Raw genomic sequence first — 18,095 nt, 5'->3', positions numbered from 1 at the left:
TGGGATAGCTTGGGACACGACCTATGTAACATATTTACAAGAGATATTTGTTTCATCGTGGGGGGGGTTTGGGTCTTCAAACATCGAGGAGACGCGTGGGAAAAGGATAAACAAACTATCACATGCAGCAGTCACGGGGGAGTGGTGGCGCAGTGGTTAGCGCACTTGCCCTGTGTTCAACTAGGCAACCTAAGTTCGATTTCCAGCCACGGCTAACATCAGTGGGTCCCGGGAACCCCCCGCCCCCCCTCCATTAACCCGCACAGGATTAACACGAGTTAGAAACTACATGCAAATCCACGATATTTGATTAAAACTGTTACGAAAAGTGCATGGGCTTGGGCACGAAACGTCTCTCAAAGTGATCACCAACGGCGATGGAGTGGCAGCCGAGGAATTGAACGCGTCCGTGGGGAAGATCCGCTGAGACGATTGGAGCAATGAAAGCATCTCGTGGCCAGGGCGTTGGGTTGGATTGTTACATCACGGGGTCAGCTTGAGGAGGAGGAGGAGGCTTTCGTGCATCGGTGGACTGACGGATAGGGCCAGTGACTGCACCCTTTGGGCAGAGCTACAGAATGTTGACTAACGCGGCCCTTGCCTGACTCCCAGACTTTTAGGGCAGACCCTTTGTCCGTGGGTTACAACTACAATAAAGACGCCGTGTTTGCTTTCGTGTTTCCTTCACGGCGCGCTGACGATGTTGCTCTCTGTCCGTTGTTGTTTTACAGGTCGTTAATTTTAACGGCCTCGCGAGGGTTATCTCAGCGTTATCCAATTCCACGTCAATCAGTGCCACCACCGCCTCCTCGTGCAGACGCGAGTGCGTGGTGCTCGCGGTCCGAAGTTCCTCTTCGCGAAAATTAACTCAGAAAAGTGTATGTATTTGTGTATATGCAACATTGCATCTATGCAGCGTTGCATATACACTGACACACGGTAGCATTCTGCTGCGGACCGATACATTGGTACGTGCTCATATTATTTGGTTCTTTGGGTAAAGTCACGTAGATAGAAAAAGAATAATAAAGTGAATCAGAATAATAATGGTTTACATAAAAAAAAATATTTTTATTTTTTTTCACTTTATTTATTTCTATCTACGTGACTTTACCGAAATAATCAAGCCATATGAATTCCTGCAGTCACGAAAGTTTAAAGTCAACATTGGTAGGTGCGTTAAGGAATCTGATCGCAGTCACGGATTACTGAAGCATCTAATAGAGTCACATGCCGTGACCGTAGTCCACACATCATGCCGATGATATACGAGCGTTATACGTAGCCGTCTATGAGCAAAAATTATGTCAACGCATTTACATTTACAATCCACAGGAACAGGAATCGAACCCGGTTCGTGTTACTTGCATCATCACAACTCCTTCTCTGCGAAGCGGTCCGCTCCATTCATAATGTAAACGGGACATTCTTAATTTTTGGAGCTTTCGTGACTGCAGGAATTATTCTTTGGTTCTTTCGGTTAAGTCACGTCTAAAGATAAAATAATAAATTAAAATAATAGCGACGTTTCGATTGCAATCGATTGCAGTTAAAATAATAGCGACGTTTCGATTGCAATCGATTGCAATCGAAACGTCGCTATTATTTTACTTTATTATTTTATATTTAGACGTGACTTAACCGAAAGAACCAAAGAATAAACGGGACATGTTTATTAACTCCTAGGTGGCACGCCATTAGCATTATTAATCACAATGAATCACTCAATGCGTCTCGCACTGCTGTGGTGCCATCTCCACACGGAGTACATCACAAAGACAAAGATCCGTCGTACAGACTGTACGGGGCTACTGGGGCAAGTGTTGTTAGCGAGCACCTATGAAGACCTGCAGGGCGCACGAGAGAGAGGATTAGCATCACGCCCGGCCGCCTTTATCTCCCCAGTGCCGATACTTCACACACCTTTGCCAAGTACGGTAGTGTACTCATAAACAAATGGCTGAGTCGACCTCGAGGTCGCCCGCGACTGCTTCACACATTCGCCACCGATGTTCGCCGTGAGCGGGATTCTCCGAGTCTTCATTTGAAGCTTGCGTGACTGCTGGAACCCATACTCTTTGGTTCTTTCGGTAAAGTCACGAAACGTCGTTATTTATTTTATTTTATACCTACGTGACTTTACTGAAAGAACCAAAGAGTATTCTCTGAGTCGTACAGCAAAGCATAGGCCCTGGCCGCTACCCCACAGATGCATTCACGGAGATTGTTGAGCTGAGCCGGTGGGCTCCACGTGGACCGAGCCGGGAGTCGCAATGGGCCCTGGCTATCGGAAGCTCGCGATGAATGAATGCACCGGCGAGGGGAGGGGTGGGGGTTGCCCTTTGATGTGAGGTTGATATATTCAGGGATTGCGGAGCAGCTAGCGGGTGTGTGGGTGGGGAGCTTTCGGTCCAGCGATCCACGTGGCGTGCTTGAACACTTGCTGGAACGACGACAATCAACGCGCGCGCGCGCGCGTTGTTTATTTATATTCGCTGTGACCCATTAATGCGTGCGTGATTTCTAGCGTGGAAGCGGTAGGGTTGGAGGCGAGTGCACTGCGCGACCCTAAGAATCTGTCCATCTTACGAATCCCACCGCCGTCTGAGTTTGACTCCCTGCCCTTGCTAATATCGGTGCGCAAGTTGGCATCAGAAGCAGCCCTGGGTCCCTCTTCAAGGTCGACTCAGCCTTAAATCGTTCCGCCGTTGCGGTGACTATATGTCGGCGCTGGCGTAGACGGGTGCGGCTGGGTGGAGTCTCGACCGGCCTTAATAGGTGCTCGCTGATAGCCCCTGCGCCTCGACACGGAGCCATCTGAGTTGTGTTCCGTAGCAAGGAGTAGTGGCGCTGATGCGCTGCAAGCCGTGGCGAGTTGAATTTGACTCCGAACTATGGCCAACATCAGTTCCACCGTTGTATCGTTACCTTGGCTTGGGACTCCCCTAGGTCGACTCGGCCGTAAATAAGTTCCAGCTAACAGTTCCTGCCAGCCTGTCGGATATGTGGAGAATATTCGTATGCTGCGTTCTAGTCGTGGCAGACAGAGCCAGGATGATTCTATTCCCGCCCCCATTGTCTCTGTATCTTTTCCATTGTTTGGTCCGAGCGAATTTACGGTTGTTCGCATGCTAATAATTTGAATAAGAAAATAAGTCGATGCCTGTCAATCTAATTCAACGGCTGCACTCGAAGACTAATTTATTCGTCTAAGGTAGCGAATCGAAATTCCTAAACTACAATGCGGTCTTAGTGTATTCCAGACTTTTTCATAGCCGCGTGTGTGTATGCGCATTCCCATTGCGCGTGTCGTGATCGGCTCAGCCTTGCAAGAGTCCCCATCGTACTGAAAGTAAGCACTCTATTGGGAAGAGTGGAAAGACAAAGGCGGCGCGGGGTGGTGGCCAACACAATACGGCCCTTCTTGTGTTGACGGTCTTAATAGGCGCTCGCTAACTAAACTTTTACCCTCCCTTGTAAACGACGGAAGGGGGAATGTGTGCACTCGTCTTTGTGTGCGTTTCTTGTGTGAAATATGAAATGTTAGCGTTGTGCATTCACGCACTGGAACCGAAAGTTCCCTGTCGGGTCACGCACAGATGCCTGACAATGGCACCAGCTGTTATCTGCATCTATGATGCGCTGGGCGCGCCCCTAGGTCGGCTCGACCCAAAATAAGAGGTGCAAAAAAAACAAGGCGACTGGACATCGAGATGACCACACAAGACAAAGATCGCCCGTATAGCCCGAACAGACTTTTGGGGCAAGTGCTGTTAGCGAGTAGCACCTATGAAAACCGGCGGGCACACGAGGGGGTGGGTGGCCAGCACCACGCCCGACCGCCTTTGTCTACCTAGTAGCGATGTTTACACACAGCACCAGGTACTCATTTGAGGCTGAGTCCACCTAGGGGAGGCCCAGGACCGGTTCAGATAACCGTCACTGCTGTTGCCGTGTGCGGGAATCGAACCCGGGTCGCCGGGTTCATTGCGCAGCGTAGCGCTAACCGCTACACTACCGCTCCCCACACAAACGGACACACACATACGGGCACACACACACTCACACACACTCACACATGCCTGCCCACCATCCCCGTCGCGTTCAGTTCCGCCCTTAATAGGCGCTCGCTAACAGCGCTCGCCACCGCAGTCTATTGAGGCTGAATGGGGGACCTTTGTCTCCGTGTTGTGTCTTCCTCTGCGCGGTTCACGCATCGCTAAGCACCGCAAGACTGTGGCTCAAGTGCCGCGCAGACAAGCGGCGAGTCGGCGTCGGCTCGCGCTTCGGTATCGCATTCGCCGAGGAAGTTTACGAAGATTGCAGGCCTCCGATAAGTTTAGCGGTGCAATTATGAACGGCAGAAAAAAAAATCATTATCTTACTCCCGCACCAGAGGCAGGCGCCAATGCTCCGAAAAGGGTCTCGTCTGCCTGTCCATTGACCGAATTGAGGATTCACTCGCATAGGCGCTGTGTGTGTGTGTGCGCATCTCTGAGAAAAGGGGGTGAAAACTAAGATGATGGAATCCCGGACGCTCGGTGGGAGATGTGAGCGCGTTAAGTTTTGCATGCGCGTTCGCAACTTGCGATGTGTGATTCGGCAATACTTCGGAATAATTTGACAAATATTACATTTTCTTCTGATTATAAGACGCACTCCATCAGTAGCGGGGGGCGGGGTGGTCTTATAATCCGCTAGATGTGTGAAACCATATCTGTTTGACTTTTGCTGCCACCTGGCACAAGTTTGCGTTGAGTATAAACTTTCAAGAGCGTCTCATATACAATCGGGTTAATACGACCTGTAGCCAGGAAAGCAGGAAAACCCTCGCCGTGTCTGAAGTCGTTTTCATCTCCCAGGAGATCCATGCCCTACGTTGGTCATCTTTGCCCAATACCATTCATGAGTATGCAGCATTGTTGGGTAGATGCTGGCCAACTCGGATGAGCTCGAGTGACGGTGGGATAAAATCGCACGCGAACTCGGCTGCCGTGTGTGGGCAAGCTTAGCCATAGGCTAATGAAGCACGCTGGACCTCTCGGGGTGCCATGGGGGGTTGCTAAGCCGGTGGGTTATACGGAATTAAAACGTTCTGGTTCACTTGCGAGACGGAATATAGTTGTATATGCATGCGCATGAGGCTGTGGGAGCTCGATGGCACATTGGACTTGCAACCCGGGTCCCACCACCGGTTTAGATAACTTAGATTCCATTTTCCGGCGTGGCAATTGAAACAATGGAGCAAGGTTTTTTTTTCGTGTTTAATCCCTAAGCCATGTGGGCCAGCTAGCAATACACGCGGGGCACAGCACAGTTCGTCAGGTCCGCGTGTGGCGATGGTAAAGTGTGGGCAATCCCCCCCCCCTCCCCCTTTTATTCCAGCACTCCGGGTCAGCATGGAAGAGTAGGCCAAATATTGTAATTTGAAACGATGTTTATTTTACCATGTCAGGCCCACTGAGCTATATTTGTATTTTTTTTGTTCAGAAGCAAACCTGGCTATCACAAATGACAACTCAACGAGGTGGCTGATTACTTGGAAATTTATATCAGCAGCCAAATGCTCTTCAGCGCGTTTCTCTAAATGTGGAGGGAGAAAAAAACCCACAAAAATCCACGCGGCCACGAGGAGAATACGCAGGCTCCAAATATAGCAGCAGTCGTCATGGCCTGGATCGACACCACGACCTCCCGTATACCAGGCGAGGTAGTTAACATCCCGCCACCACTCTAGTGGAGGCCCTTTTCCTTGCCTTTCGCAATAGAGCGTGGTAAACGCCACGACGCATACTTCTTTTGCGTGCGTGGGCTGTAGGTTATTGGCACGTCCTCTAAAACGACTGCTCGCCACAGTAAACATTTGGGAAGTTCGTGAATGCGGTGCCGCATGGACGTGTGCGCACGCTCGCGTGCTGGCGTCTTGAACCCGCCCGACTCGGCTCGATGCCCGGTCAAGGCCAACATCACTGACGAATGATATCTGAAACGGTGCTGACTCCCCTACCGTTTTCGAACTCGCGTTGAGCAACTTTGGTGAAGTATGGCAAACAAGACACATCCCCGTGTGTCCGATGCGTCATGGGGAGGCCTCCATCCAGCAGTGGATTGACAAAAGGTCTTTAAGTTTTGTCAAATTATTATCATCATCATTATTATTATTTCGAAAGCAAATGGTTTACTTACGCAGTGAAAATGTATCTCAATTTGTTGCTTGTTCCCGCTTGGAATGTTTGTTATTCAGTTCGTGTGAGACTGCCGCAGAGCCAGGAGGAACCCACACGTGAAGTCCATATCGACGAGTGAATGCATCTCTTGGCGCGCCTGCGCCTGCCGTGCGTGCGCGCGTGTGGGTGTGTGCGTGTGTGTGTGCGTGCGTGTGTGCGTGCGCGCGTGTGCGTACGTGTGTGTGTGCGTGTGTTTTGTCGCTAACAGTGGGGAGCCGGTAGTGTCGTGGTTAGCGCGCTGCGCTACGAACCCGGCGGCCCGAGTATGATTCCCGCTCACGGTCAACACCGGTGACGATTATCTGAACCGGTTCTGGGCCTCCCCTAGGTCGACTGAGCCTCAAATGAGTACCTGGCGTGGTGTGAAAATATTGCCGCTGGGGAGACAAAGGCGGCCGAGCGTGGTGTTGGCCACCCACTTCCTCTTGTGCCGTTCATAGGTGTTCGCTAACAGCACTTGCCCCAACAGTCTATTAAGTCTATACGGGGGATCTTTGTCTTTGTTATCAGTAACAGTGGGGAGCGGTGGTGTAGTGGTTAGTGCGCTCCGCTACGAACCCGGCGACCCGAGTTCAGAATATTTAATTAGACTGAAATAATCCGATGATCTATTAAGCTCTTTTTAACACATATGTCCAACTAGGGGCGGGTCAGCAAGTTTCAACGACAAAATAACAACAGCAGATAGGGGTGGAAAGTATGGGAAAGTTATCCAAGTCACGAAAGAGAAAGAAATAAATAAAATTAAAGTCTACAAATACAAATTGCATAAGCACATCGATTCCTGTCGTTGTTTCAATACCGAATGCCATCTTGGGCAAGGCAGAAAAACAAAACAAAAGTCCAGGATCACGCCAAGACACCACACAGCCCCTCAATAAGATTGCACATTAAAATTGAACTATCAATGTATGAATAAGAATCAAAGTTACAGATCACATTGGCAAATGTGGTTGTGTCCGGCACTTTGAAGGAATATTTGGTGTGTTAAGGGAGGAACCAAGGTTGTTCTTAAACGTTGGCGCTGCAACGGCTTTGTCACCTATTCCAATTCTTGTTCTTGGGATCGTTAAACGCCAATTGGACGGACGTCTTAGACTTCTTAGGTTTTGACAATATGGTATATGGTTAATGAATTAGCAAAGCAACGCGCAGATTTGTCAAAAAGGATTCTATGGATGAACAGGGCCCAAAAAATGTTATCCTCACTCACGGCCAACACCAGTGACGATTATCTGCACCGGTCCTGGTCTTCCCCTAGGTTGACTCAGCCTCAAATGCGTACCTGGTGCGATGTGGAAAACATCGCCACTGGGGAGACAAAGGCGGCCGGGCATGGTTCTGACCACCCACGCCCTCGTGTGCCGTGCCGGCCTTCATCGGTGCTCGATGACAACACTTGCCCCAAAAGTCTATTAAGGCTACACGGGGGATCGTTGTCTATTGGCAAGGAATGCAAGGTTAAAGTTTGCATATTTTCTTACGTGCGACGCAACCCCAAACAGAGCCAATAACCGGATCACCCGGAATGCGACCGCTCTCATCGGATCTCGCAAGCTAAGCAGGGTTAAAAGCATGGGATAGTGCGTGTGTAGGAAACTCCCGCACGCAAGGCAGCCGAGTAATTAGCGCTGTGAGGAATAGAGGGCAGTGCAGCAGCATCCATTGTTATTCTGTCCTCCGCCCACACCTTCACCACCATCACCTAAGCAGCGTGGTCAGGGTTGGACAAGTGTCTCACGGCCTCCAAAGTCGTGGGGAGGATTGAGGCCCCACTGTCCAGCAGTGGATTGACAAAACGACGCGATGCATGTCCAGTCCAACAACCAAGCAGAGAGGAAACAAACTCAGATATAGCATGCACCAATGTTTACCGATGTCTGTATAAACACCGATGCTGGCAAGAACTTAAGAATGCACTGCAGCCCTTTGTGCACTGCTGTAGAAAATCTTCCGCAAGCCGCGTCAATCACCGATGTTGTATGGAGCGTACCTCAACAGCCCGATTGACCAGCGTGTCGCGAAATGCACGATTCGGTCCAGAACTAGAGTTCCCAAGACAAATTGTTGACGTTAGGATGCCTAATGACTGTTATTTGTAGCAACTAATTAAACGGTCCACTTGAAGCTGCGGCATGTTGTTAAGAGCAAGGCTATTGCAACACTCTCTGATCGCATTCCAACGTTAACCCTGTAACTGCAGAGCGCAAGTTGGCCTCTTCGGCAAACCCATACGTTCTTTGTCTTCACGCGAATATACCGACGTTATTTGGCAGCGTTTGTTCAAGCAAGCAAAGTCTCTCCCGCTTCCCGCCTTTTGGGTGTCATCAGCATGCAAGCCTGTCGACCGTTCTTCTAGGGCTGCCGGGTGCTTTTTGGCAAGAGTACTGCGTCTGCACAACGGTGCCATGTTCAGCGCAGAAGCGCAATGCCGCGTACCGCGCGTTGTTGCTGTGGAGCGCTGTGTGCTGAAAATTCGGATAACGGATAAAGTCAGAGCGATTGCCTGCTCCAAATGAGCGTTGAGGCAGCGACGGATTATCGTAGTAGCAAAAGTAGCTGCTACTTATGTAGTAGCTACTACATATGTAGTAGCAGGAGTAGCTACTACATATGTAATAGCTACGGGCCCCACACTTTCAAGGGCCCCGCGCTAAATGTTTTCAAGCTATCAATTCCGGTTCAGTGATTCTGCACTTGCTCTATTACTATAGTACTATACTGCCTTCAACTTTTATGAACGACTGGGTGTTTAAGGTTAGCGATTTGTCGTATTATCTGGCTGTAAAGCAAATGAAAAAAATATTACTTTACTATGCAAGTAAAAACTTTGTGTTTTAATATTTGTCTTTTTATTTTTATTTAAGACCCCTTCATAACACATGCTACAGGCCCCGCACGAGCTTAGTGCGGCACTGCGTTGAGGCGGTACTCGCCAACCGTTTGCAGCCACGAACCGGTGGTGGAAATTCCTCTTTCCTATGGCGAGAGTCGGCGCCTCTCCATAGGGCAACCAACAGTGGTCTTCGTCACAAAGCGGCACTCATTTAAGGCACCCCAAGAGCACGATGGGCTGAGTCAGACAGACACCCCCCCACCCCGCAAGCGGGATTCGAACTCTCAACCTTTGGTTTGCGAGCGACTCAATCAAAACTTACCGCCGTGAGCTCTTCACGTCCTAACAAGACGCGTGTGCGTCCTTGTGTTTTTTTTTATTTTGGCAAGTCCATCTGCCCATTGGCTACCCCGCACCAACATCATCCACGTCCCGACGAAACCCTTGATAAGCTCGCTCCAGCGTCCTCGCAATCGTGTGTTTTTTTTTTTACAGCGGTGCAATCGCCCCTGAAAGCTTAACGTGTTAATTTTAATTGTTTAATTGTCGTCCGCTTCCTGCCTCCCTCTATTGAACACGGGCCATCATACAGCGCGGCCTTTTAGTGCGTGCCGGCCACCTAGTGAGACGTCGGGTATTGAAATGCACGGGATTCTTGCTGGGCTTTACAACAACAAAAAGAACCAAAGCCGCCCCCCCCTCCCCTCGTTAATTCGAACAGATTGTTAATGTTGTGGATTTGCTCTCCAACACACCGGTGTGCTGTACTAGTAACGAATTTGCATGTTCTGTTTACGTGGCAAAGCTTCCTAACTGGCTGTGTCGGGTGGTAGCGGGTTTAACAACACATTTATATTTACGCGATCTAACCCCAAAAAACTATATTATGGATGATATTGGTTGCGAAAGCCTACGCGTTAAACCAAACGCAGCTTACTGTGTGTGTATCTGCAGCAGCAGCAGTAGCTGCACTGGTGCCCAAAGTTTCCACGTCGTGTTTTTGTGTGAGTGCGTGTGTTAACACGTAGCCAGATTTGTTTTTGTTTGCACACGATTAAAACAAATTGCCATCGTCATCATTAACACAGGCGCTTCCTCGTTACGAACGGACGTGGACTATTATTCTACAACCAACAAGCTAACGCCAAGTCAAATCAGCCTTTATTCAGAACACGGCTGGAGGACATTCATGTAAATGCTCGCTGATTGTGGCGAGTCATCTGAAACGTCGACATCCTCCCCCATCCCCCAGTTGTTGGCGAAACGTAACCGCTTTTTTGTGTTTATTTGGATCGTTTGCAACGGCAATTTTCAGAACGAGGAGCACCGATGCGAGAGGATGCGTAGGTTGCGGTTCAAATCTGTCAAGAACAGTGAGCTTGGGATGGCTCAAGATTCATGACGGATTGGTGGCCAGTAAAATGGAACGCGTCCCCGAAGGATGCCCACCAAGTAGATGGAGCGATGGAATTGGCTGCACGTGGATTATTAATGACACCGCACTACCGTGAGATACGTCGAAAGCTCGAGGAGGCCTCCATCCAGCAGTGGATCGATCATGACTGACAATGATGATATAGTGCAACAGTATTGGTGGAGCAACACGCATTTCTAATCTGGAGGGCGGCTTTTGTTTTTTGCTGTTGATATCAACGTTTTTGCGTGCACGGTTATATATGTTCAGCCACTGCCCCTGTACGCAATCCTGTGTCTCTTGGATTATATTTGAAAACAGTTGTATGCTCTAGCCCGCAAGGCACGTTTGAGTTGGATGTTGGTGGTGGGCATTCGACACGTCCGCAGAAACCACATCTCGCACACCGCCTCGCTGCCGACCCGAGGCTAGAGCGTGCATCGAACGGGGAGGTTAGCACTGCTTTGATTTGAAGGCGCAGCGTAATGGGGAAAAAAACGCTTGTCGCTTTAAATAACTTAACAGTGCTTATAACTAAATGAAAATATCATGTCTGTGTGTGAGAGAGAGAGAGCGAGAGGCCTTTTCTTACTCGTCTGTTTATACGCTTTCCAAGTGTGTGTATAAATTTCGATTTTAATTTCGATTTAAAGCTTTCGTGACTGCAGGGATTCATCTTCTTGGTTCTTTCGGTAAAGTCACGTAGAAGGGAAATAATAAAATAATAAAAATAAAACATAATAAAATACAATTCTCACGACGTTTCGGCCACAACGCAAGCAGCCGTCCTCAGGTCTGTCGGAAAGACAGCGTCTGAAGTCTGTGTATGTTTTTAAATCCTTTATATTAAGTTAACTTGCTTACTTGCTTGCTTGCGTGCTTGCGTGCTTGCTTGCTTGCTTACGACCGTGCAAATCTTACGGTCGTTTTTTAATCCACTTCCCGTGATCCAATCGAGCTGACATTTTCCACACAAACTCGTTGTGCGTGACAATACATTTTCATGAATTTTTTTTAAAAAAAATGTACACTGTTTAGGGGAAAATAAATAAATATTTAGTTACCAATTGCTTAATGCTGGCAGACAATCATCTGACCCATAGGTGGCAGCCATCTCAAGCCAGAGGACGAAAGCACTCTAGCCGCCACGCATATAAAGGATTTAGAGTGAAAAACTTTGTTTTTACGGGTTAATTTTTTTCTCTCCGTGTCAATTGCTCTATAGTCTATACAGCCGTTGCGCAAGAGCAGCTTACATTGTGACACTCAACGTACTTATCCTATGGGTGCCATAGGCATAGACGACCCTCGTGTTAGGGTAGGTAGAGCTGTTGTGTGTGTTGTGTTGCGGCACATTCACATTCGTTTCCTCTATTCAAAGTAGATGCGCGTGAGTCAAGAGTTAACAATCTTGAACGATTCCATCGTCCAGCGTTGTGGCTTCCACACGTCTCGAAGCAAAGTCCAAGTTGTGCGTGTTTGCGTTTTCCAACGTGGCGAGTCGTGGTGTAGTGGTCAGCGTGCTGCGCTACGAACCTGGTGACCCAAGTTCGATTCCCGCTCACGGCCAACGCCGGTGACGATTATCTGAAACGGTGTTGGGTCTTCCCCTAGGTCGACTCAGCCTCGAATGAGTACCTGGTGCGGTGGGTAAACATCGCCACTGGGGAGACAAAGGCGACTGGGCGTGGTGTTGGCCACCCACCCCCCTCGTGTGCCGTGCCGGCCTTCATAAGTGCTCGCTAACAGCACTTTCCCCTACAGTCTGTTCAGGCTATACGGGGGATCTTTGTCTTTGTTTTCCAACGTAAGTCTCTATGATGTCGACGCAGTGGCATACGTATCTTTCTTAAGGGAAAGCCATCCACGCAAATATTCCAGTCGCGTGTGTGTTTTTACTCACGCTTCCTATCAACTTTACTCACCGAATGACTCATGCGCAACAGCGTACGCTTCAAAACAGTACTACGCTGCTATCATTATCCTGCGAGCTGGCGAATAGACGCAAGGCCAGGCACATCAAGAGATTATTGACTCTATCTGTGCGGAGTTATGAGCATTATGCGTGTCCAGTTTTATCTCAGAGAATTCGGGTTTTCGCCGCATGCGAAGCCAACCAATTACGAATGGCAGTTGACAAATCTCCTCAATCAGGACTCTCATGAAGAGCGATCCTGAGACTCTCGGTCTTTCTGGGATAAAGGGCACTTGAAAAAAACACACATCGTCATCAAAAGCATCAAGAGGTCTGTGAATGTGTCTCAGCTCAAAAGAGGAATTGAGCGGCCCTCCTCTCGTTTTGGTGGAAATTCCCCGTGCCCGTGGCGAGGGCGGGGACTTTGTTTTTCGCGTTTCATCATTCCATTAATTCCCGGCTCATGAGAGAAACTGCGTGGGTGTCGGAACCCGAAGAGAACTGAAATTCGCCTGCGCTGCATTCATTTATTATTTTACCAAGTCAGGCCCCCACCGAGATATCTTGCTCTCATTAACTAAGCGACCTAACCACATATGACAACTCGTCGAAGTGGCTTCATCATGCGGAAATGTACAGCAACCAAATCATATTTTCCGCATGTTGAGTCTAAATGTGTCAGGGTTAAAACCGGAGGACCCGGACGAAAAAAAAATCCACGCGACCACGGGGAGAAAGAGGCATGCGGACTCCAAATATACAGCCGTCAGGGACGGGCTCGAATTCACGACCTCGTGTATACCCGGCGAAGTAGTGAATGTCTGCGTACACGGCGGCGCATCTCTGTGACTTGAGCCACCGGGCCAGTCGCAAACCCCAGGCAATGCGCGCTCTTGAGCAGAGGAACTTGTCAAGAGCACAGATTCCTTTGTATTATGTCCCCATTAAAACGGACCCTCTAATCCAGTACCCACATTGCGATGTATCATAGACCTATATAGAATTACTTTCTCCGTAGAACTTAGTAATCATGCTCTTGCGTGATGTTCGTACGTTTTTCTCTAGAATAGAGGTCTGCGGGGCAGGCTGTATTTAGACGCTGTGAAATGTCGCGTACACTATACAATGTGATGCGTATGCCGGACGGCGCCTGCTGTACACACGTGTGTAACATGTCTAGATTACAAGTACTTTATAAAATTGCATAGAGTGAACCCAACGCCGCTTTCAGTGCGTGGGTACACTTTTGCAAAACTTGACGGAGGATATACTGCTCCCTGCCATGGGAATGCGGAATTGCCATCACTGCGTCAATGTCGCCAACGGAGATGAACTCCTCGTTTCTATCGCTCGTGTGACCAACAAACGAAAAGTCATTGACTTTCTCCCAGTGCCTTGAGTGAGTAGGAGACGTCTAGTTTGGATTACACACACTCTTTACTTACTGCAGTTAGACCCGCCACTGCAGCAGAGTGCACTTAAAGAACGTGCTCCAAGTGTTGTCAATCTTATACATTCGTGAGACGGTTAAAACTGAGCCGTGGTGACACTATCCCTTGTCTCTGACACTGCTGAAGCTTCACTGCGCATTGCTGTGCTGCATGCACATCAGTTGCACGTGCATGCGTGTAGGAACGTGCGTGCGACAAGTCTGTGATGTTTCAATAAAACTTAAACAAAAAACACAACGCTACAAAAAACACACACGCACAAAGCGAACGAGCGGTTTCAGTGGACGCGGCCGCTTTACCTTCGTTTGAAGCCACGGCGGTGCAAATCCCAAGAAATCCGGCGAAAATCCATGTCAGGGAGAGAGCGGCGAAATTTCCCGAGGCCATGGTCCCTGTGTGCGCGTGCAGGCGCGTGCGTGCGCGCGCGCGCGCGAGACGTGCAGAAGTCGGGGGGTTCCGAACGAGGACGGGCTCCCTCTGCGAGACGAGGCGAGTGGAGGATGCGAAGCCCTTAACCCGCTACCATCCAGCCGAGGAGGCGGCAGAGGAGCGAATGATTGCCGGGCTGCTCTTGCCTCGCCAGCAGCGAGCAAAAGCGCTGAGCCAAACCCCTCCCTCGATCCAAGCCCTCCCCCACACTCCCTCCACCCTCCCCTCCCTTCATCCACCCCTCCCTCCCTCTCCCTTTACCCTACCCCCACACAGCGCTCACGACTGACCCTACCCCCACTCGCAGACACAAAGGCAAAGATCCCCCGTGTAGCCTTTAGCGGACTGTTGGGGCAAGTGCTGTTAGCGAGCACCTATTAAAGTCGGGAACGGTACACGAGGGGGTGGGTGGCCAGCACCACGCACGGCCGCCTTTGTCTCCCAAGTGGCGATGTTTACACACCGCACCAGGTACCCAATTGAGGCTGAGTCGACATAGGGGATGCCCAGAACCGGTTCAAATAACCGCCACTGGTGTTGGCCGTGAGCGGGAATCGAATCCGGTCCGCTGGGTTCGTAGCGCAGCGCGCTAACCGCTACACCACCGCTCCCCTAGTCACTGTCGCAGACACAAGGACAGAGATGAACCACTTCCCTCTGTTAACCCCCCTCCCGTTTAGCCTTACGGACTGAATGGGGCAAGAGATGTTTGCGAGCACCTATTCAGAATCGGAATATTTATTCATACTGGAGAAAATACGACGAGCTGCGAAGCCCGTTTGCACAGATGTCCCGAAGTTTTCACAGATGTGCAGTATTAAGTGAGGTCGGCGTTTCACGCGAGGAAACGGCGCAGCTTAAACCACCCCCAGCGCTGATGTGTGTAACTCACTCCATCAAGAGCTCATTTAAGGCTGGGTCGACCTACGGGCAGGTCGAGCCAGGTTCAGACAGCACTTTGCGCTGATGTCAGTGGTCGTGAATCGAACCCCATCTCCCGAGACACCGACACTTAGACCTTACGAACAAACACGAACGCATCCCAGATGGTCTTATAGACTGTTTTGGGGCAAGTGCTGTTAGTGAGCACCTATTCAGCCACCAACAAAGACACATACACATGCCACCAACCATAGCTACCACCACCCACCCACCCAACCCCAAACCACAAGCTTCCCACCCTACCCCCCCACACACATATCCATCCACTACCGAACTCAACCACCCCTTTCCATCACATCCCCTCCTTTCCTACCCCCCCTCTCTAACGCCCCTGCTCCCACCCTGTCTCCTCCTCCCCCACTTCGCCTTACGCTGCTTTCTTTTATGCTGCCCCTCCACCCGTAGACAGAGCGCGTCGAGCCTTGAAGCCTCCTTCTCCGTTGCACCTCCGCAGCTGACAAACGTTGGTGCTGCGGCTTCGACTGAATTGTCTCCCTGGCCTGGGGGAACGGCAACTGGTTACACTCTGGGAGAAGTCGACGTTGTATGTAACGTTGAACTTCGTTCGCACCGTACGTGATCAACCGTGCTCATCGGAGGTGCGGATTTCGTATTAAGTGGTCCCGCACGCCTGCCACGGGGAATGTGGAATTTCGCACCGGGTTCAATGTCAGTGACGGAGATGAGCTTCGCCGTGCTTGGTACTCATATCCACATTGCTACGGCAGTAAGCAGAGTTATTCATAGTCCCAGGCATTGGGACGGCGCTCATCTGCGTTGGTGGCCTTGAATACGTGGTGGGAATGCCACATTCTCTTGGTTGAAGCTGTTTTTCATAATTAGTTACGTTTAAAAAATAAATAGTGCACGTTACCTGCGATGACATGCGTTTCAAAAACGTGGTTATTGAAAAAAAGGGGAATAAAAAGTGATGTGCCAATCCAAGATGCATGCTTGGAATGGCATTGGGAGACAGAAACACACGAAGGTTAATGACACCACCCAAACCGGAATTGGGCAAGACACATGGCGAGGCGAGATGACTAATGGTCAGTGGCTACGATTACTGACGCCTGTATATTTGGAGTTTGCATTTCTCTCTTCCCGTGGTCGTGTGGATTTTTCTCGAGGTCCTCTCGTTTTCCTATCTACATTTAGAATCAACGTACGTTTAGAATATTTGGCTGCTATAAATTTACACGCGATAAGCCACTTCGTTAAGTTATCCTTTGTTGGCCAGGTCGCATCTGAACAATATATATAGCTCAGTGGGCTTTGCTTGGTAAGATCAAAATAGTTACGTTCATAGTTTACTTTAAGTTTTAGTTAGTTTCAGTTTAATTTATGATGGAATTTACATCCAAGGAATGGGACACATCCAAGAGGAAGTCCACCGAGAAGGTTGGGCAATAAATAAGCTTGTGGATTCGTACATCCCAGGATCACAAGAGATGATGATGGCGTGGGGAGGCATTCATCTAGCGGTGGATTCATCATGGCTAAAGGTTATGATGATAGGAACCTTTCTGAATCTGTGTCTGTCAGTCATAGCACTGTCTGAAGTAATATTTGTCATACAGAATCGCGTAAGAGCTCGTTCTGAATGAAAGGAGTGATTATGAGGCCCGTTGCTTTGCCTTAAAACTTTCAAACAGGATCAGTTGTTGAAATACACTACATATGATATCTGGCATGTATTTGGCTGTGTGTGCGTTGAGTATCTGTAATGAACCTGAATTGGCTCTTGCTGGCAGCAGTAGCAAAACCATGAAACTAATTTTCAGAATTTTTAATGAAATATAAAGTTTCACTCCAATCAATTATTCATCATATATATTCATCACGACCATCGCCACCACTACCACCACTACCACCGTGTTCTTTCAGTCTACTGTGTGGAGAATCTGTAAGCAGACACGAATATACTTGGCTTCTGAGAAGCCGCAATCCATCTCACTCCCCAATGTTTGTCCTGATTAATTCATTCCATCTCCACTTTGGCCATTCATCCCTTCATGCGCGTTCATTCTCTCCACTGTCATTCCTTCAATAGCTTTGTTCATTGATTGCCTTCGAGCGGAATATTCCGCTCACGCCCGTTTTTTTCTTCTTAATACGGACTGTGATGTCTGCCTCTATAGGCCCTCTTCTTTGTTGCTTGGTCCACATGTCTGTATGGTACAATACAAACCTCGCATCTGCTCGTTTGGACGGTGACATCTCACAACATTCAGGGGCTGTGAGGGTGCTCTACGTCTCACCATGAAGCACGTAACTCAGCGATTTGTCATCACCAGTTAATTCTGGTAAAGCCAGTGGCGGGGAGGGGGGGATAGAAAAGCGTTGAAGTTGACCACGGAAAGAAGTCTTTCGTGGCCAACTGAGCAATGGGATTAGGCAAGGATCAATAATTTGCCAGAGCTGTCAAGCTCCACATTAAATACGGTGCAAAGGCAGTTTAATGCATCGTTTTTTATGTTTCTTATACTTCATATGAACTGCCGAATTTGTTAACCTTATATTTCTAAAGCAAACATTTTGTTATCGCAACGTCTTCATAATCAGTGGATATCAAATTCCACAGGCAAAATGTAGTACTGCTTTGAACGTAGCAAAATACTCAATTGGGATGACGCACAGCAATCACCGGCCACGACTGCCAGACTCAAGGCCTCTGTGTGGCCCGTTGTGCCGTGCAGAGACAGCTGCAACCAGGGCTGCCCTTCGAATGTTTGAGGTGAGATGTGATGCAAGGCGCCATGGGTTTTTCGAGGCATTTAGGCACCGTATGAAAATGTTATTAGGATTATTATTATAGCTCCCTTTGTGTTACAACACAGTCTACTGCTGTTCGTGTGTTTTGTAAGATGAAAGCGCGATG

The 18,095-nt window shown here is 49.1% G+C and overlaps 1 protein-coding gene across 1 annotated transcript in view; it reads right to left on the bottom strand.

Moving 5' to 3' along the window:
- LOC144730699 (ephrin type-A receptor 4-like) overlaps positions 1-14,418 on the bottom strand; it is a 106,766-nt gene extending 92,348 nt beyond the window's left edge. Inside the window, exon 1 of the mRNA XM_078611390.1 lies at positions 14,143-14,418. Coding sequence (XP_078467516.1) covers positions 14,143-14,230 — 88 coding nt within the window. The 5' untranslated portion in view covers positions 14,231-14,418. The remainder of the gene's footprint in view (positions 1-14,142) is intronic.
- Positions 14,419-18,095: the final 3,677 nt, after the last annotated feature.

Source organism: Lampetra planeri, chromosome 36 (assembly GCF_965212315.1).
Source record: "Lampetra planeri chromosome 36, kcLamPlan1.2.h2, whole genome shotgun sequence".
NCBI lineage: Eukaryota > Metazoa > Chordata > Hyperoartia > Petromyzontiformes > Petromyzontidae > Lampetra > Lampetra planeri.
This window is presented reverse-complemented; position numbering and strand designations above follow the sequence as displayed.